The sequence below is a fragment of the Phaseolus vulgaris genome, chromosome 7 (genome assembly GCF_051622355.1).
Source record: "Phaseolus vulgaris cultivar YP4 chromosome 7, ASM5162235v1, whole genome shotgun sequence".
Classification (NCBI taxonomy): Eukaryota; Viridiplantae; Streptophyta; class Magnoliopsida; order Fabales; family Fabaceae; genus Phaseolus; species Phaseolus vulgaris.
In genome coordinates this window covers 56,121,941-56,142,590 of record NC_143504.1, presented here as the reverse complement: position 1 = coordinate 56,142,590, position 20,650 = coordinate 56,121,941, and the positions used below count along the sequence as shown (strand labels likewise).

Here is a 20,650-nt window from a genome sequence, read left to right as displayed (position 1 = left end):
AATGAAAATTTTAAAATCTCATTCTGCCCTTTTTACACATTTGCTTACGGATTTCAATATCCGGAAGCCATTTTTATACATTTTGGATTTCGAAATCTGGAAGGTCATTTTCATATTTCATTTAAGCTTCTAGATGGTCATATCTAAAAGTGAGTAACGAGTTTCGGATTTTTATATTCGGAATGGTGTGTTGTAAATGGTGCTGAGGATTGAGATCTGGAACTCATTTATGCTTGCTTACGGATCTTGACATCCAGAAGGTCATTTATGCTGTCCAAATAAGCTTTCAGATAATCTGAAAGTGACTTAGTAGTTCCAGATTTGTATATCTGGAACTTTGTAATTTGACTTACAGATATAAATATCCGGAAGACAAAAATTTAAAATTATTAGGACAAAATAGTCATTTCACGTGAGTGTGTTATAAAATATAAATAATATATAAATAACTACAAGCTTTCTATTTATAATATATAAATAAGTACAAGTTTCTGATTTTATAAGATTCAGTAATAGTAAGAGTTTAATATTTTGTGTTATTTTAAAAAATTATTATTATAAAATTCTAACTCATTTAAATATATAATGTAAAAAGTTGTACAGGTATACAAAAATAATTACTCTTAAAATGTTGAAGTGTCATTAATTTTAAAAAATACCAATTGAAGTTATGGTAAGAATGAATTACATACATAATGAGCTCTAAAATTAGTGATAATCTGATCATTAATTTTCTGAATTCAAAATGAAAATAAACTTTATCATCCAGCTCCTCATTTTAAGTTGGATAATTAAAATTATCTTACCTTCAATTTTTTAAAATAATGTTTGTGATCCAAATATTTTCTTTGACAGAATAAAAAATGTCATAGTTACAAATGAAATGTTCAAGAAATATCAAGATCTCATCTAATGGTTACTTAGAAAAAGTCAGTCAACACCAATTTGATATATTCTGTAATCTAATTCCATGGTTGACCTTTAAATGAATGTTGAAAGCTGTGATTTAAAGAATTTTTCTCACCTTCTCATCCTTGAATTGTTCTTTCTTATCACTTCTTCTAAATAATTAAATATAAAAAAATAAAAAAATATAAAAAAAGTAAAAATTTATATATAAAAAAGATGTCCACATGAGTTAGATGACTTCATTGAAGATATTTTTCATTTTAAAGTTTATTAACTTGGTTATAATTTTACTTTGAAAACACGTTTTAGAATATTTGAAATTTCTACAATGTTTTTCATAGTAATACTTTATATATTAACGATATTTATATTTTAATTACTATATCATGATTTCATATTAATGAGATGTATTGATTGATTAAAAGGGTGATAAATTATTTTTAACTTAGTGAGAATGTAAGTATTTGAGGTGTAAACAAGTTATTTAGTTCATTATATTTGGGTGAATGTATTATAAAAATCAGTTTATAAGGTGATTTTATTATTTTAATAATTTTGTTTGATTATTTTTTTCACAAAATATTTTATTATTATATTTAATTGTTTGATAGTGTAAATTCTTACTTTTATTCTAAATATCAATCCATTGGTTGCTTTTATTAGTTTCATACTTAATAATTGTGATTGAAAACGAAATAGGAAGAAAAAAAATTCACCCAATTGCATGTTTATACAAGTTTTCTGAATTAATATGTGTAAAGTAACTACTAGGACCAAGTCTCTAAAAGATCAAATTCTTCCCTATAAATACCCTTAAGAAGAATTTGGATATTAGGGTTTCATTTCATCAAAATTTTCATTGCCAAAAATTATGATATCTCTTAGATTATGCTATCTTCTCCTCACACTTACATTCTTTCTTCTTTTCACTCAAACATATTCTGAAGATGGAAGAAAGGTAAATAAATTTTCATCTCAAGTTTATTAGGTGCACTTTTAGTTAAGGAAATTATATATAGTGTATTTTTTATCATCTTTGAAAGAGATTTTAGTAAAAATATAGTTTTTAAGAAAATGATATTATTATTTTCTAAAAAAACATTTAAATTACACACTCTTGAAGAAATATGTATATATTTGTGCATCTTTTGAGAATAAAAAGACTTTAATATGTATATTCTAATTGTTATTTGAATTTTATCAATTTTGAGAACCCTACTTTTATGGCAAGCTATTATGTTTTAGAAAGTTGAGGAAATTTTCAAAATGTGTAAAAAATGAATATCGAAATTGAGTGTATTTTTTATATACGAGTTGCAGAAAAATTTACATTATTAATCTATATAAATAATAATAATAATAATGAAATATGAATTTTGAAATAACTATTAATATAAAAATATATTTTATGCATCTCAGAAATTGAATAATGATATAAAACTCTTTGTTCATACATTAATTTTGCTATAAATTTTAAGGTCTAATTAACTTACGTTCTACCTACCCTGATATATTAATTGTCTGAAAATGATTGGTTTATATTATATATAGATAGATAATCAGAAATTTAAAATCTGAGTTTAATCTCACTTTTAAATATGTTGATATATTAAAAAAAATTAATACTTTAAATTATAAAAATTAAAACATTTTTTCATTATATATATATATTTCTATTAACAATAAAATAAAAAATGAATTAAAATATAATTCTTATCAATTTTTTATATTTGAAATAAAAATTATAAAAAAATCATAAAAAAATATAAGATAAGATTTAAAAAATCAAATTAAAATTTCACATAATAACTTTTATTATAAAAATATTTTATGTACTATACTTTAATCTCTTTATGTCGGGGACATTTTGTGATTCAATTCAAAGAAATTCAAATAAAATTATGAAATTTATTTAAGTTCCTAAATTAAACATTTTTTTATCCCTAAATAAATACATGTTTTTATTTTCTCTTCGGTCTTTACTTGATAAATTCGAAAACTTCAATAAAACTATAAGAACTTTTTTTTAAGTTTCTTTATTTACAAGAATTAATTTAACATGGAAATAAATTTTTAGATTGTAAATAACAATTTTCTGTATTTTATTTTGTATTTTATTTTGAAGTCGTACATTGTGTACATGGGTGATTGTCATAAGGGCGTAGAATCTACGGAATCACTTCACATCAGTATGGTCCAAAATATCCTTGGCAGGTTAATAATTCAATTTTCTTTTTAGTTTTTTCTATTATTTTTTTAACTGTTTGTGATAGGATTTGGTTCAATTTTTTTTATTTGATTTGAAATTTTTTTTTATAAAACCATTGGAATTAAATATAAAATAAGATGATGCTAAATTTGGTTTAATTTTAACTTAATATAAAATATAAGTCAAATCAAATCATGTTTTATAATTTTGGTTTGTACGAATTTTAAAATTTTCTTATAAAGTTGTAAATATTTTATAATTGGATTTGTCAAATAAAAAGATTCATCGTCAAACTTTTTCATATAACTGCTAATTATTTTCAATTGTTTCGTAGTTTAACAAATCACATAACTTTGTAATTATAAACATAATATATTTATGTTTGTTTTCTAAGTGTTTATTAATTTAAAATATATAATATTATATTTTAATACAGTCAATGATTTTGTTTCCTTAGTCATTTTCGAAAATCAAGTCAAATTTATTAGTCGAGGAAAAATTAGATAAAAAGTAGAATTTTATCAGTTACTAACTAAGTATATATTTTTAGAATAATTAAGGAATTCAATAGTACTAGTAAATTTATTGCCATAAGTTTTCTTAGATAAGAACATTGTCATAAATTTTTTTTAGATAAAAAGTGATGTTCTAGTATCTTATATGAGTTTTCTTGTGATTTATTGGTATTATATTAGTTTGCTCATGGATATTGATATTAAATTTTTCAGCATGAAAGAACCAACAATTCTATAGTTTGAGGGCATAAATAATTTATTGAGGTTTTAGAGTTTAAAAATAATTGCACTATCTATGCTAATTTCTACTAATATATTAGTTACATGCATATCAATTTCCAATGAAGCATTAGCATAAACATTTTTTAAAATGGTTTTATTTTATGAAAATCATGATCAAGTAAGAAAGTGTTTTACTAAAATATTTACCATTTCAAATGCCATCCATGCAGCAAATTTCCAGCAGATACTTTGCTGCATAGCTACAAGAAGAGTTTTAATGGTTTTGTTGCAAAGCTAACAGAAGAAGCAGCAGTGAGAATGGCAGGTATATTGATTACATTACATGCATAATCTCTCTATCTCATATCAAATTAGCTTTTTATGTATCAATGTAATGAATCATACTTGTGATTCTGATATTTTCTTAGGATTGGATGGTGTGGTTTCTGTATTCCCAAACAAAAAGAATGAACTGCATACAACAAGGTCTTGGGATTTCATAGGCTTATCTCAGTCTGTAGAGAGAACAAGTACAGAGAGCGACATAATTATTGGAGTGATAGATTCTGGAATTTGGCCAGAGTCTGATAGTTTTAATGACCAAGGATTTGGTCCACCTCCAAAAAAATGGAAGGGCAGTTGCCATAACTTCACCTGCAACAAGTACATAACATTCCTTACACTCATATACATCTATAGCACTTTGTTAACACCAAACCATAAAACTGATTTTGAGCATCTAGAAGTGAGATTAGAAGTTTTTATTATACAAGAAATGTAGAAAAGCATAATCAATGTTTTCTTGTTGCTTAAAGCCAACTCCTTGCACATTTTAGCTAGAAAGATCATGGACATAACAGTTGAAAATTATAGTTTTCAGATGAATTTTCGTGTTAAAAATGGATTTTGATCACTAAACATGGTCTCTCACAGGTTGCATTAGAAGCATCTTATAGTCTCTTGAAAGTTTGATATGTTACAAATGAATAACTTTTAGATGGAATAACAGTACGAATGTTAATACTTTTTAGATTTTTCTTTAACTCAGTTGAAAGTTTGGTCTTGAATTACTTCTAAATTCTCCTCTGTTTGTTTGTCTTATTCTGATTGGTGTCTTATCCTTTGACTTGACTTTTCTTGATTTAGCTTGTTTGAGTTTGTATTTGTTAGACGGGGTTAGGTGTGTAGTTGTTTGGAAGGTGCTGTGCTGAATGGTTGTTTTAGTTTTTTTTATTTGGATTGGATCGCCTCTGAAGTAATTCATATGTATATATTGTTTCTTGCTGATAAAATAAACAATGTTAATACTTAAAAGACAAGAGTAAAAGTATCTAAAATGTTTTGCAGAAAGATTTACTTTTAGCAATCTATTTATGCATGTTTTCACAACCCTTTTTGCAGTAAAATAATTGGAGCAAAATACTTTAACATGAGGGATTCATATGAAAAAGATGACTTCATATCTCCAAGGGATGCAGATGGGCATGGCACTCACTGTGCATCCACTGCTGCTGGAAACTCAGTTAAGTCCACAAGTTTCTTTGGCCTTGCCTCTGGGACAGCCAGAGGAGGAGTTCCTTCAGCACGCATTGCTGTGTACAAACCTTGCTGGTCATCAGGTTGTGAAGATGCTGACATCCTTCAAGCTTACGATGAAGCCATTGAAGATGGTGTTGACATCATTTCCATTTCATTAGGACCTTCAGAAGTAGTACACAACAGCTATTTCAATGATACATTTGCCATAGGGAGTTTCCATGCCATGAAGAAAGGCATATTAACGTCCACTTCAGCTGGCAATAAGGGTCCAGAGTTATATACAATATCAAAAAATGCACCATGGTCACTTTCTGTAGCTGCTAGCACTATAGACAGAAAGTTTTTTACCAGTGTTCAGTTGGGTGATGGCACAGTTTATCAGGTAATTCAGAGTACAACTGTTTGTTCTTACATCATATTTACATTCTTATAACTCACTTTTGTTTTCTATATATTTTTTTTTCAATTTACTCTTCTTTACTGCATTTTTCCATTTTTGAGCTGTGAATAGTGTTTTCAAACTTCAGAGTTTACATACTAATGAATTTCTCTAAATTTCACAACTCTTAAGAGTTCACATGTTCATTAATTAAAAAATTGATAGTTGTGTTAACCATGCTAGTGAGGCTTCATATTGTGATCAATGGCAAGCCTTCCTTTGTTTTAACGAATCAACAAACTTTATTCAATATTCAGGGAGTTTCTGTTAATACATTTGATCTAAAAAACGAGAGCTATCCATTCATTTATGGTAGAAATGCACCAAACATCAGTGGTGGATACAATAGTTCCATATCCAGGTACCAAAATCTAATCCTTCTCTCTAGTAACAATTTTACAATTACACTTAGTGAGTTTCAATACTTTATCCTAACATTATCACTACATAGGTTATGCCTAGAAAATTCCTTAGACGAGAATTTGGTGAAGGGAAAAATTGTTTTGTGTGATGGTTTTCAAGGACCTTCATCTTTGGGATTGGTGTCGGGAGCGGCTGGTATTTTACTAAGAAGTTCAGTGCCAAAAGATGTGGCTTTTATATATGCATTGCCAGCAGTTGTCATTGGCCTCGTAGATGGTGCAATCATACAATCTTACATAAATCTATCAAGGTATATTTTACCTTTTTTTTTTCTGTCACATGTACCATATGATTGTGTAGGTCAAGTTTGATTCTTCTGTAAATATGCATTTTTCCTCTCTTCTCAAGAACAGAACACTAATTTTTCTTCTTCTGAGTTTTACTATTTTCTCTTGCTGGTTCTGAGTTATGACATCTCATCTGAGAAATTCTTATTATATCTTAAGAGTTTGTGCACCATATCACAAATAAGTTCTTAAAAACAATGTGGTACCACATATCTCATATCAGGACCTCTCTTTATGTTCTTAGCCATCTTTACTACACTTTGAAGTTAGAATAGAAGATTAAAATTTGTTTTTTCTTCTGATAAAATGCATGCCATTTTCATTACATATGACTAATTTGTATTGTGTTAACTGCATACTACAGTAATCCCACTGCTACTATATTTAAGAGTAATGAACTTAAAGACTCATTAGCCCCTTACATAGTTTCATTCTCATCTAGAGGACCAAATGCAATCACTCCAAACATTCTTAAGGTAACTTTATGCAATGTAATACACATAACAGTTTCTATTTCCAAAGATATAGCTAGCCTACTCTAACTATTTCTTGATTTTGTAGCCTGATTTAGCTGCTCCAGGGGTTAACATTTTAGCTGCATGGTCTCCAGTTTCTCCTGTTTCTGATGTCAAAGGAGATACGAGAATTGCAGACTATAATATACTGTCTGGCACTTCAATGGCATGCCCTCATGCTACTGCTGCTGCAGTTTATGTCAAATCATTTCATCCTGATTGGTCCCCTGCAGCAATCAAATCAGCTCTGATGACCACTGGTAATCACTGTTCTCAACCTCTAAATCACATGAATGTTGCTGATGAACATTTTTCACAAAGAAAGTAAAAATGTAATATTGTTATGCATGAATGTATTTTGATATGATTGTTGTTCTTTTGCAGCTACCCCAATGAGTGCATTACTTAATCCTGAAGCTGAATTTGCTTATGGTGCTGGCCAAATCAACCCTATGAAGGCACTAAATCCTGGTTTAGTTTATGATGCAAATGAAAGTGATTATGTTAACTTTTTATGCGGCCAAGGATATGATACCAAAAAGCTAAGAACTATTACAAACGATCATAGTAGCTGCACACAACCCAAAAATGGAATGGTTTGGGATCTTAATCTCCCATCTTTTGCTCTTTCCATGAGCACTTCAACACCTTTTAGTCACACTTTTCATAGAACGGTTACCAATGTTGGAACCAACACATCAACATATAAAGCTAGAATAACTGCACCTCCATCTTTGTTAAAATTCAAAGTGGAACCAGATGTTATTTCCTTCTCATCTGTGGGTCAAAAGAAGTCCTTCACTCTTGTGATTGAAGGGACACTTAATGCAGAGATAGTTTCCTCTTCTTTGATTTGGGATGATGGAACTTTTCAAGTAAGGAGCCCTATTGTTGTGTTCACTGCATAAAAATGCTTATACTTAAAGCAATAAAAAAAAAATCCTTATATTATTCTTATGTATGCTTTTGTTTACTGTTATAAAACTGAATTTTTCAAACATATCTGTTGTAGTATTGTATAAAAACTATAATCACTAACTTTTTCAAAACTTATTAACACATGTCAATCTTTCTTAAATTAATGTTTTAAAAATTGAATTCTAAATTTTGAAAAAGTAATTTCCATTTGGTATTATTTACCCTCAACGTTCTAAAATTAATTTTTCTTGGTTCACTGGTTCCGAATAAACTTGATCATTTTAACACTTGTTTTTTAAATATTATCAAATTCATTTTTTTCTTTATTTTTGAAGGTAAAACGAGCCTTGGTGATAACTACACTACACAATGTTATACTATTTACTGGAAATAAAAAGAAGAACCATTTGCATTTGCATGCATGAATTATTACTACTACACTTGCAGAAACATTATAATAACAACACAATTACTAATTTTGCTAAATTTATAAACCAAACAACCAACAAACACTATTTATTGAGTCTGCATAAAAATGTACATGTCTGCACTATACTCAAACTTTTACATTGGAAAAATGTACATGTCTGCATCATCATCAAATGTACAGAATCATCAAAGCATTGAACTCGATAGTGATATTCTATCTCTTATGTGATACAAAGCTAACAATATCATAAGAGAAAAAAGAGGAAGGATTAAAAGTAGATGAGGTTGGATATTCCTTTTGTATGAAAGGATGATCCAGAAGCATTTTGGCTGTCCATCTCTCCTTAGGGTCCTTCACAAAACACTTGCTCAAGAAGTTTTTGCAATCCCAATTAAGTTCATTAGGTATCTTTGGTGCTTCTTGAAGGAATCCAAGCTTCCATATTAGCTTTTGCTGGCTTTGTATATCACACCATGCTGGAGATCCAGTGATCATCTCAATGACAATGCAGCCAAGAGACCATATATCTAAGGGTGCTTCCATAAAACCTACAACAGATTCAGGTGACATGTAGAAGGGTGTGCCTCTAAATCTGATCTTCCCTAAGTCATCATTTGTCTCTCCTCTAGTTTTGGACAATCCAAAATCAGCAATCTTCAGTTGATACTTTGCATGAGCGTCAGATGAAGGAAAGAGAAGAATGTTGTCTGGTTTGAGATCACAGTGAACAACTCCTTCTCTATGAATGCAGCAAAGTCCCTTGAGAAGCATATGAGTATAGATTATCACTTCCTTCTCTTCCAGTGCCTTCTTTCTTATCAAATCACCAAAAGAACCATGAGGAGCAAACTCCATAAAAAGATTGCAGATCACAGAACTTTCTTCCAAACTGTACTGACAAAAATAATATTGGATGATCTCTTGACAACCTTTGAATAACTCCAATATCCTTTTCTCCTTTTGGAGTGAATCAAAGGAAAAAGAATAACGATTTGAAGTTTTCACTGCTGCAAACCTCCACTTGTGTTCTTTTGGAAGAATCACACCAGCAAGATACACCACAGCATATGAACCTTTCCCTAAAACTCTCAAATTCTTCCACTCTGCCATGTATTCTGATTTCACTGGCACTTGCATACACCAAATTCTATTCTAATTTTACAAAACAATACAAAAAAAATTTAAGAACAAAACAAGAATTATAAAAAAGAGAAGAAACTAAAAGAAACTTTAATGCATGCATCTATTTCACATCCAATGATATATATATCACAACCAAATTTTCATCTTATCTTTGAAAATATTTGTTGATGTGAAAAGATAATTGAAGATATTGTTAAACTGTGTAATTCCTTATTTTAACTAATTGAGTAGTTAAAAAAAATATATCTGATGAGAAAAAAAAAAGATTATGGATGATTTATACGATAAATCATTAGATTTCTTATCTTAAATTAAGAATATAAAATTTAATCTAGTATTAACATAAATAATGATGAGAATAAGTGTTATTTTATATTAATATTTTACATATATTTCGGAAATTATTGAATGTATAATACGGTTATGGCAGGAAATTATTAAGTATTGAGGTCCTAATATTCTATCCGGGAATTTAATTTATTCTATTGATGATGTTATTAGTGCATAAATAATAATTTGGGTAATTTAAAGATTAATTATCATTTTGAAAAAGATTACAAATTATATTTACTTGTGATCATGTGTACCAAATATTAGAGAAATACAATATAGTTTATTTCATTAAGAAAAGAAAGAATATAGTTTAATCATGACTTTGTGTGTGAGATTTGAAATGACTTAATATAACTGAAAAATATTACAATTTATTTTTAACAAAATTTAATACAAAACAACTTTCAAACTAACTAATTAATATAGATGTATGTACGAAAAAATAAGAATAAAAAAGTAGTTTTATGGTAAATCAAAATAGATTTATTTACGAGGAGTCTAGAAAAAAATATAATTTAAAATTATTGATAATATCCCATATTTAAAATGTAAAAAAAAAATAAAAAATCTTATGTTTTAGATTATAATTTTATCTTTTATTCTTAGGATAAAGATAAGATTTCATCTGTTAAATAAAAGATAATAAGATAGATGATTTACTAAGTAAAATTTTATGATAATCTTTATTTATTCATATCTTTTCTTTATTATATCCTATATTTTTTATATTAGATTTGGTTTATAGCTTATTCATTTCATCTGTTAACTAAAATATAATAGGATAGATGATTTAATGAGTCAAATTTTATGATAATGTTTATTATCTTTTCTTTATTATATCCTATATCTTTTTTATATTATATTTGGTTTTTAGTTTATTGGTTTGGTTATCCAATCTATCCTTATTATCTTTTTTTATCTTTTATATATATATATATATATATATATATATTATCATAGTATTTTATATCTGTTTATAATTAATATATTTATAATTTATTCAGTTATATTTATATTAACATGAAAAATATTAATTAAATATTTAATTTATTATATAAATTATAAAAAAAGTGGTCCACATTATCATCCTTAAGAAAACATTAAGATGTCTCTAGCAAAATTTTGATGAGATCACAAGTTTCATGAGTGCAAAGGAAAAAATGTCAAAAATTTGTACCTTATTATTATAATTTTTAAGTAAAATAAAATTTAAAACAATTAAAAATTTCTTTTTATCTTTTTGACTAATGGATCTCGAATTAGACTTAGACAATTCCTTAATTTTGGTTCCAAACCCTTGAAGTTTCCAGCACCTTCATAGGTTTTTTTTGTCACCCTATACACAACGTGAAAAATACCTTTTTAACCTTCTTGTGCCACCCCCATAGAGTAGCTTTCGGATCATGTAATCCGGATATGCATTTGAAAAAAGACTTATGGATTACATAATCCGGAAGCTAAAGAAGACTTTTAGATTACATAATCCGGAAACTGATCATGCATCTGAAAAAAGACTTCTGGATTATGTAATCCAAAGCTAATTACGAATTTGAAAAAAGACTTCCAGATTGCGTAATTAAGAATATTACAGAGAGGTATTTTTGGAAATATGAAAATATATGGAGGTGGGAGGAGAATATATGGAGGTGCAGAAAGACACAGCCTGAAGTTAGGAACCTCTTTAAGTTAGAACATGCTAGGACCAACACAACATGAAAATCTCAAGGCAGTTTCTTCCTGCACCCCTATATTTTTCTTCCTGCACCTCCACAAGGTTGCGCAATGACAAAACTGTCCCTATATAAAATTGTACTTTTTTTTTAATTCCGAATTATGAAATCCGGTAAATTTTCGGATTGACGCTTCCGGTAAAATTTTGGATTGGCGCATCCGGTAATCTCCCGGATTGGTGCTTCTGGTAATACAAGAATGACAATGTTAATCTAAAATAAAAAATATTCAAAACATCCATAATTAAAAAAACCACTCCGGATCCACCAATCCGTAATTCAAAATATGCATTCTAGATTCAGAAATCCATAATTGAAAAAAAATCATTCTAGATTTAGCAATACAGAAATCAACAATTTATGTAAACTTTGCTTCTAACACCCTCTCATTCGAAAAGCAACATAATTCACTTTTGGATTGATGAATATGTAGGTCAGTTTTGGAATTTACAAAATTGGGATGTATGAAGAAAAATGTAAGGGTGGAGGAAGAAACTGCCGCAATCTCACATGACCAAAAAAGTTGTAAATTCTTTTCCTATTTCTTTTATGTAATTTTAACTTTTCAGTTTGATGGAATATGTTCATATTACTTTTAGTTTGGTTCAAATAAGTTTTTTTTTTTTGTGTTTTTAAGACTTCCCAAGTCATTATGATGACTAATGGGACTTAATGAGTTATTATGATGGTTAATGGGAAGTAAATTATTAGTGAGATGGTTAGTGAAAATTTATTATTTTTGTTTCAAGGATTGTGAATAATAATATAATTATTTTTTAATTTATATTATTATTCTATAAACTAAAGGTAATCCAACCTATTAACCTATTAAGAGTAAGTAAAGATTTTTAATTAGGTAGAGTGATGAATTTGCTCAAACCTAATTAGATACATTTATATAAATAACTTTTTATTTTTATCACAGTATATATTAAAAACAATTTTTATAATTATTTTTAGTGTATTTTTTAATTAGACTATTTTATTCTTTATCAACTAAACTAGTTTAATCATTTGATAAATATATAATTGTATAAGATCATGTAACTACATAACCCTCTAATTTAATTCAGAAGAAGTAACTGGATAATCTTTATACTCATGCTGAAAAAAAAAATCTTTATACTCAAAATTAACTACCTAAAGATTTAAAATTGGATATAATATTTTTCATATTATCAAATATTTTCATTTCTCTACATAAATTTTAATAAAATTATCTTTACGAAATTATTTATACGTCCCTATTCAATATATAATTATCTGTATTACTATGAAATAATTAATAAAAAATAACATAGTTATATTGGATCAAGGAGAAAAAAAGTTTTAAAAATAAGGAAAAATTATTAAAATTAATTTTTGGGAAAATTTCAAGAAAAAAAAATATTAAAAGAAGTGTGTTTAGAAAATATGATCATTTATTTATTTGTTTTCTCTTTTCTTTCTTTCTTCAGAAGCAACTAACCCATAACAACACTTCCTTTTTGCTGGATTATCGGAAATAAAATAACCCAGATCTTCTGTCACCGTTATCCAAAACCAAACACTGTCCTATCATCAACACGTTCATTTCTCTTCACAATTCAGAAGTGGCGTTCACATTTTCTTCTCCTTTCCAACGCTCTCAACTCTCGTTGTTCCGCCACGTGTCCCATCGTTTTCCGCATTTGTTTCCTTCCTCCTCAGGTAACACTCACCGATCACTCCCAAACAGTACCTAACTTTTCTTCTTATAAATAGCGCCAAATCTAGCTAACTTTTCTTCGTATAAATAGCACCAAATCGAAATCGAATCATCGTAGGGTTTCCTTTTCCGGCACCGTCATCTGGATCATCTTAGAACTCTACTCTCACTTTTTCGCTTTATTTTCTCCCGCTTTCTCTACGATTTTCCCGGCAAAATTTTGGAGTTTCTACGGCTTTCGCGCAGCTATTGCTATCTGATTCGGACTCCGATTTCGCCTCGCGAATCGCTAGGGTTTTGGCTTTTTTTTTTTTTTCCTATGGAGGAGAAGAAAGTGTGCGCGTCGGAGTCGGTGGTTGATGGAAGCCGCGATGTTTGGAGTTCGGAACCCTCGCTCGCGTCCTCCGCGGATCACCTCGTAGTGATGGTGAATGGAATTCTCGGACGGTATATCATCGTTGCTTCACTTCGATTTTGATGAGATGCTGTAATTTGTGTTGTTTTGTTTTGGTGTTGAGGTTTTACGGAGTGTTTGTTTGAATTGAGTCTTGTTGCTTTGTGGATTCAGTTTAGTGTGCGTGTTTCTTGAAATTAACTGATTTATCTGGTCGTGTGTTAATTGTTTGTTTCTGCAGTACAACGGATTGGAAATATGCCGCGGAGCAATTTGTCAAGGAGTTGCCTGATAAAGTGTTTGTTCACTGTAAGGCTCTTTGAAAAGCTTTGGTGATTGTACTGGTGTGGTTAAAACAAGAGATTGTTGGTGTTTTGTATAGGATTGTTTGATTTATGTTAAGAATAAATAATGCATTCACTGGTAAAAGTCTTTTACAATGTTGTCTAATGACAAATGAAGTTTCATGCTCGGTAAGTTTATTAGTTGTTAAAATAGTCGCCTTAAAAATCATATGAATGTTGATTTCTGATTAGTTGATATTTAATAACTTTTCAATTAACAGTTTATGCAAGTTGAACTCTTTGTCCTTTATGTTGTGGTTGTAATGGCTATGGCCGACTGAACTGTGATTTGACCTCTTGAATGTTTAATGTATTTTGATCATATGTTTATTCCTGCACTTCCTTTTTTATTCTTTGACTGTGAACTGTGGAGAAGATATCTTTCATTAAGAAATTGTTCAAAATAATGTATCCTTAATTCTTCATCATTAATTTATTGAGTTTGAATGAAAAAATTTCACGGTACTATAATGGATAATTTATTTATTTATTTGTGGTATTAGTTTACTACATTCTTCTTGGATATTAATTTCTTCTCAAAACTAGAATGGGCTATAAATTTTGTATATTGCGCTTGCTTTTACGTTTCTCCATCTTTCCACCCAGGTAGCGAACGAAATGTGTCTACGCTCACACTAGATGGTGTGGATGTAATGGGGGAGAGATTAGCAGAAGAGGTCAGTATCTGATTATAATGGAAACCTGTTTTATGAATTGGCATGTCATGTGAAAGTCATTTTAATCTAATCTCACTAGATCTGTTCTGTTGATTATATTACCCTATCTTTGCCATTATACCATAAATGTTATTGTTCTTATGATATACAACAAGGATTATCCTCAGTATGTAAAAAGGAAAAGAAATAAGTTAACATGTTAGTATAATCCTAGTATTATTTTGATTTTTGAAGTTCTGTGTCAAATCGTATGAAGTATGCTGCACCCATTTGTCTTTTACATATCCTATCTGCCACTGGTGAAGCATACCATGTAGAAAGTTTTTACATTGATCTTTCACAAAATGTTTGTAATTTATTGGAAAACAAAAGAACTGTTCTTACACACTAGAATTCTAGGAGGATATAATGTTCCCAAGTTTTGGATGGGCAACAATCTGAGTCTATATGTTTGAAGAAGGAAACTTAAAGTTTGTTCACTAGTAGATATGTCAATTTCTGATGTATGTTGGAGATGGATAATTTCTGTGGCTTTAGGTTCAAATGAATCTGTTTGTTAATCAGATAAATGTAAATTTAAGATCTTTACTCTCTTGATATTTCATGGTATTGGATACCCATAATTATTGGTTATTAACAGACACTTTAACACGTAGGTGCTGGAAGTGATTCGAAGCAAGCCAAATATGCGTAGGATATCTTTTGTTGCACACTCTGTGGGAGGACTAGTTGCACGATATGCAATTGGGAGGCTGTATAGGCCACCTGAAAAAGGATCTATGAAGGACTCATGCAATGAAGAAAGTAAGGAGGGCTCAGTGGGCACAATAGGTGGCTTGGAGGCTATGAATTTCATTGCTGTGGCCACACCTCATTTAGGATCAAGGGGCAATAAGCAGGTACGAATATCTTAATTTTTTGTTTCCCAAACGTAATGATCGAGATTAAAGAAATTGTTGGCAATGTAATAAATCTAGCTTAGCTTAGTTTCAATATTCATTCTTCATGTATACACATCAGGGAAATTTAGGCCTATTCGTCACATATGTATCACCTATAATACTATTTTATGGAAGAGGGAAATCGATTTTAATCAGTAGGATAGAGATTTCCATTATTTATCATTTGTCGTTCTTCTATTTTTATTTTTTAAAATTAATTATCCATGTCTCTAGACATAGACCTGTGTATGGTTTGGATTTTGAAAAAACCGAACCAAACCACTTCATAAAATGGTTCACTTTATGGTTCTTTCATTTTAGGGTTTAGTTAACTAAACCTTTTCTATGAAGTGACTTGTTTTTTTCTGCACTAAACGATATGGCTTTGGAATTAAGTATTGGTAGGGTTGCTTTGGATTTTTTGAACACACCTATGTAGACTTCTTTTAACTAACCCCATTATTAGTTAGTTACAATAATGTTAGTTAGTGGTTTCTTAGTTGTTAGTGACTGAGTTAGTTGGGACTGGAATAATTAGAGAAATGAGGCATATTGCCTATAAATAAAAGAGGAGCTGAAAAGACCAGAGAGACATATCTGCTCGTTTATGAGAGAATTAGGGCCATTAGGCATTGGGAGGTGCAGATCGTTTAAGTTCCGCAAGTTAGGCACTGTATTGAGGGGAGCAATCCCTTAGACTTTCTAATAAGATACCGGGTTTCTATTAATCAGTTCACTCAGCCAGATAACTTATATTTATTGGCTTGTGTTGTCTATTTCATACAAATTTGAACTGTCATCCTACAACTTGTTCCAATATTTGACTAAACCAATAGTAAGTGTTGGAAGGTACTCTTTACGTCCCAGGAACAGTACCCTAAATAAATTATTAATGTATTAATTGATAATTAAAAAGGTCCAAAGTTGACCTGATGCTGTTGGAGTGTAACTAAACTTTTTCAGTATAAATAATTTCTTCTAAAGAGTTTTCTCTTTCTTTCTCCATCAATTTGTCTTCCGAAGAAAATGATTATTTATGGATTTCTTTGATAGGTTGTAATGATGATAATTTTATAAATTATGCTGCAATACCTTCAGAGGGATGACATAAAGTTCTTATGTTTGACTGGGGATATTTTCATGAAAGAAAGTTGTATCTCCTTCTCCTATTCTTACTTCGGTATTTAAATATGTCAATGGTTTTTGAATCAGGTTCCATTTCTTTTTGGGGTACCCGCTTTTGAGAAGGTTGCCAGTTGTGTTATTCATTTTATTTTTAGAAGAACTGGTCGGCATCTTTTCCTTACTGATGATGATGAAGGAAAACCTCCATTGCTTAAACGCATGATTGAAGACTGCGGTGATTTGTATTTCATGTATGTTTGTTACTTCATATATTAGTTTCCTTTTATATAATGTAATTTGCTGATATGGATTCCTTTGAAGGATCTTCATGTCTTATTGTTTTGTGTAGGTCTGCATTGCACAGTTTTAAGCGGAGATTTGCATATTCAAATGTGGACTATGATCGTATCCTATTTGCTTCTTCTTTCTACTAATTATAGGTGCATTTAAGTGAATATTCTTTTATTTGGTTTTCCTTTATAAAATAACTTAGATATTGTTGGCTGGAGAACGTCATCAATTAGACGTCAAAGTGAACTTGCAAATGTATATTTACTAACTTATCTTTTTATGTTGCCTGATTTAATGGATCATTGTTACCATATAATGAGCTAAAACTATTTGGTTGGTAGTGGAAGGATACTGTCAATGAAAAATATACGCATGTTGTATATGAAGAGCACTGCAAGGCTTGTTCTGATTCTGAGCAGTATGACATATCGGAAGATAACAACTCTGACAAGATAGAAGGTTAGCGTCTTTATCTTTAGTATTTTTTTATTAATGTAAACTGATGTTCACCTTATTTACAGTTGTCTTTTGTACGTTTTAGTTATTCTAATTGTTGGGGCACTCTAGACAGAACTGGTCTAGACGTTTTACTATTACCTAAAATTAACCTAATGCTGTCGTTCCCTAAATGTTTTCTTTGTTCTTCAATGGCAATTTGGTTTAGAGTATGGTGTGTAATGATGTGTTACAAAAAAGACCATGCACTAACCTCTATTTAATGTGGGTAATGGAGTCAAATAATGAAATAAATCAGGAAATATAATGAAATATGTAAACCACTCCGGAGATCATCTAAATTACTACTCTGAAGTTACTCTTTTTGAATATTCTAACAATATCCATAGTTGTTTGTTTTAAAAGAAATCCATAATCTCGTGCATCAAGTAACTTTTAAGCATTAAATAATCCCGTATGAAGGTGAGTATCTTTCATGGAGTACAATCAAACCATGAGAAATGCTAAACAGTTTCCGGAAAACAACCCTGATAAACAATGACAAATTTCTTTTTATGAATCACCTAAATACTTATTGGGTCAACTTCATTAAGAGAGATCATAAAAAGGTCCTTACGCTAGATGGCTCTACACTTGTTCTAAATTTTGTAGACCCCAACAATTTTTGTTGATCGCAAGATTTGGTTGTTATAGGCGCCATTGATCTTGCCCTGGATAACTAACATGGCATGAATGACGGTGGTCTGTTTTTATTATTTTACGTTATCTTCAATTTGCAAGATTTCTAACTCAAATGAACAACTGCAGAGGAGCTTGTTACAGGCTTATCTCGTGTGTCATGGGAAAAAGTAGATGTTAGCTTCCGCAATAGCAAGAATAGATTTGCTTCTCATACTATCATTCAGGTTTGTGTCTTGCGATACCCTTGTGATCACCATGTTTGCTTGTCTGCATCCTTTGAATGCATTGTTTTACCTGCACATGTTCTTCCTCCATCCTTTACAATGTTTTACAGGTCAAAGACCAAATCACACAAATAGAAGGTGCAGATGTTATACAACATATGATTGATCATTTTCTTCTCTAGAAGCCTTGTGTCTCTTTAAGTATGCTTCCTTCTTGACAATATATACTTCTTATAGGTAAATCTAAAGGGACTACGCTATTTGTAAGTAAACTAGAATTGATAATAAAAAATTTCTGAAATTGAATTCGTTGTAGGATGGAAACAATTGGTTTCCTGACTGATGAAGTTGACGCGAAGAAGAAAATGAGTTTTTGTTTATGGATCTCATCCATGATCCATCACACTGTATAAACTTAGTCAGAAACCGTGCAATGCACGGGGACAATAGAATTTCTATCTATATTCTTTTTTTTTGTTTATTCGCTTTTTAGGTTATTTATTTATGAAATTGATTTGTATATACCTCGGTGTAAATGTTTTTTACACTGTCATTTAATCATGTACATATAGTATGTACAGTAAATTTATCAACCGTATAATAATTACTTAATGTCGGGTGATGGTTTTTAATTAATTGACAATTTACACTGACTGTACTAAAATTCAACTATTTATTTATTTTTCATTTAGCGCACACATCGTTCTCGATTTTAGAAATTTGATTTAGCAGAAGAAAACATAGTTTAGGCATGTTGCACTTTAGCATTTATATTTGCAACAATTCTCCAAATTATATTTGACACGGCTACACTGCTTAATTAACTATTAATATTCCTTCATTAAATAACTATATTGCCCAAACTGTACATATTTTGCAGTGTATGATAAAAGGACAATTAGAAGTTGATTAAATACTTCGCCAAGTTGCCATGGTAAATGAATTCACATGAACTGGGTTATCTCATACTTAAAAGATTTAATTTTGTAACTTAGTTAACGAATATATGTAATTTAAAGTTTTCGCCCATTGTCTTGTAAACATTAAATATTAAAATACTTATGTGATTTAATTACGTGTTCATACCAAAATGATTAAGGTTTCCCTGTAATAAAAAATAAATATTTCCAAACAGTGTATATATAAATAAAATATTCATATAAAATACAGCTGGTGTATAATATAATATCTAATAATTGTTAATTTTTTTATTAGCCCTGCTTTTAGGGTTATGCTAATTATATATTGAAGAGTTTAGCAGTGATCAGATTAACTGCAGTGATTTTGAAGCCAGGCAGTGAATTGGAAGAGATTTGAAGTGAGGCAGGAAAAGTGTTAGTTCAACATTATCCTCCTAACTCGACCTTAGTCCAACATTTTAGCTTCCTTTAGAAGCTTTAAGTAATTGAAGTTTCTTATGCATACAGAGTTCCATCTTTTATAACTTATATAAGTAATTGAACCATAAGTTTCTCTCTTCTTATATCTTCTTTTGGGTTCTCTAAATTCAAATACTGATTTTCTCCATCTCTTCTTTTATTTTTTATTTTAGCCTTTGTTTCATAAAGTTCTTCTCCACAATATGAGTGTTCCTATTAGAATTCTTGGCTCTGAATCTTTCCTTGAATTGATGGATCATCTTAAGTCAAAGAAAGTACTACATCACGTTATATCAAGAACTTTCATTTCAATTCATCAAGACAAGGTGTTGCATCATAACAAGTAAGTGCTCTTTCAAAATGGCTTCCCCTTATTTCTTCCAAACTCATTTGCATGTCATGTCAATTTTCAATTTTCACTCATTTTCTTCTTAACCGATACTTCTTAGTATTTTTTACGACTCATATTTTATATTCAATTTATCATTTTTTATCAATTACAATAATATGGACTTTATTGTCTTCAAATTCTAAATTTTTCCTAATATTACATTTATGCACTCTTTTTCTTATAACTTGAGTTATATACAAATTTTAATTTTTTAGATAAAATATTCCATTATCATCAAGTAAAGAAGTATTTTAATATTAAATTATATTTAAATGTTCAAATATATTAGTAATGATATATTCCAATTAACATTGGTTGATACTATTAAAAACTTTTCGGTTAAAATCAACAAGAATTTTTATTCTATTGAATATAACTGTTTTTTAGTGATACTATATAACATTTTACTGATTTTTCAGTCTAAACATGTAAAAAGTTTATATTTTGT

The 20,650-nt window shown here is 29.5% G+C and overlaps 3 protein-coding genes across 10 annotated transcripts; 2 read left to right on the top strand and 1 right to left on the bottom strand.

Annotated features, from left to right (window-relative positions):
- The first annotated feature begins 1,748 nt into the window (after positions 1-1,748).
- LOC137830452 (cucumisin) lies at positions 1,749-8,009 on the top strand. The gene is made up of 10 exons (XM_068637793.2): positions 1,749-1,867; positions 3,035-3,123; positions 4,086-4,180; positions 4,284-4,518; positions 5,257-5,776; positions 6,091-6,194; positions 6,285-6,506; positions 6,908-7,019; positions 7,105-7,318; positions 7,443-8,009. Exons 1-10 carry the CDS (start codon positions 1,781-1,783, stop codon positions 7,964-7,966), a joined length of 2,202 nt encoding a protein of 733 aa, XP_068493894.1. The 5' UTR covers positions 1,749-1,780; the 3' UTR covers positions 7,967-8,009.
- Positions 8,010-8,619: 610 nt separating this feature from the next.
- Positions 8,620-9,516, bottom strand: LOC137829454 (mitogen-activated protein kinase kinase kinase 20). Its single transcript, XM_068636257.1, has one exon. The coding sequence runs from the start codon at positions 9,514-9,516 to the stop codon at positions 8,620-8,622; it is 897 nt and encodes a 298-aa protein (XP_068492358.1).
- A 3,551-nt stretch (positions 9,517-13,067) lies between these two features.
- Positions 13,068-18,913, top strand: LOC137830450 (alpha/beta-Hydrolases superfamily protein). Of its 8 annotated transcripts, none has more exons than XM_068637789.2 (12): positions 13,068-13,301; positions 13,391-13,746; positions 13,935-14,002; positions 14,644-14,714; positions 15,371-15,613; positions 16,868-17,031; positions 17,130-17,185; positions 17,274-17,326; positions 17,413-17,530; positions 18,335-18,432; positions 18,543-18,633; positions 18,749-18,913. In XM_068637789.2, the coding sequence occupies exons 2-11, from the start codon at positions 13,619-13,621 to the stop codon at positions 18,612-18,614; spliced, it is 1,071 nt and encodes a 356-aa protein (XP_068493890.2). In that variant the 5' UTR covers positions 13,068-13,301; positions 13,391-13,618; the 3' UTR covers positions 18,615-18,633; positions 18,749-18,913. The 8 variants fall into 8 exon arrangements, with proteins under 8 accessions (XP_068493890.2, XP_068493888.2, XP_068493887.2 ...); XM_068637787.2 differs by having other exon boundaries at positions 18,543-18,669; XM_068637788.2 differs by having other exon boundaries at positions 13,135-13,301; positions 13,546-13,746; positions 18,543-18,669.
- Positions 18,914-20,650: the final 1,737 nt, after the last annotated feature.

Excerpts from the sequence above, each read along its gene's own strand:
- LOC137830452 (XM_068637793.2), top strand. The coding sequence starts at position 1,781 with ATGATATCTCTTAGATTATGCTATCTTCTCCTCACACTTACATTCTTT. Across the intron at positions 6,195-6,284 it reads TACAATAGTTCCATATCCAG|GTTATGCCTAGAAAATTCCT; the intron begins GTACCAAAATCT and ends ATCACTACATAG. Across the intron at positions 7,319-7,442 it reads ATCAGCTCTGATGACCACTG|CTACCCCAATGAGTGCATTA; the intron begins GTAATCACTGTT and ends GTTCTTTTGCAG.
- LOC137829454 (XM_068636257.1), bottom strand. The coding sequence starts at position 9,516 with ATGGCAGAGTGGAAGAATTTGAGAGTTTTAGGGAAAGGTTCATATGCT.
- LOC137830450 (XM_068637789.2), top strand. The coding sequence starts at position 13,619 with ATGGAGGAGAAGAAAGTGTGCGCGTCGGAGTCGGTGGTTGATGGAAGC. Across the intron at positions 14,715-15,370 it reads GGGAGAGATTAGCAGAAGAG|GTGCTGGAAGTGATTCGAAG; the intron begins GTCAGTATCTGA and ends TTTAACACGTAG. Across the intron at positions 18,433-18,542 it reads CTTCTCATACTATCATTCAG|GTCAAAGACCAAATCACACA; the intron begins GTTTGTGTCTTG and ends AATGTTTTACAG.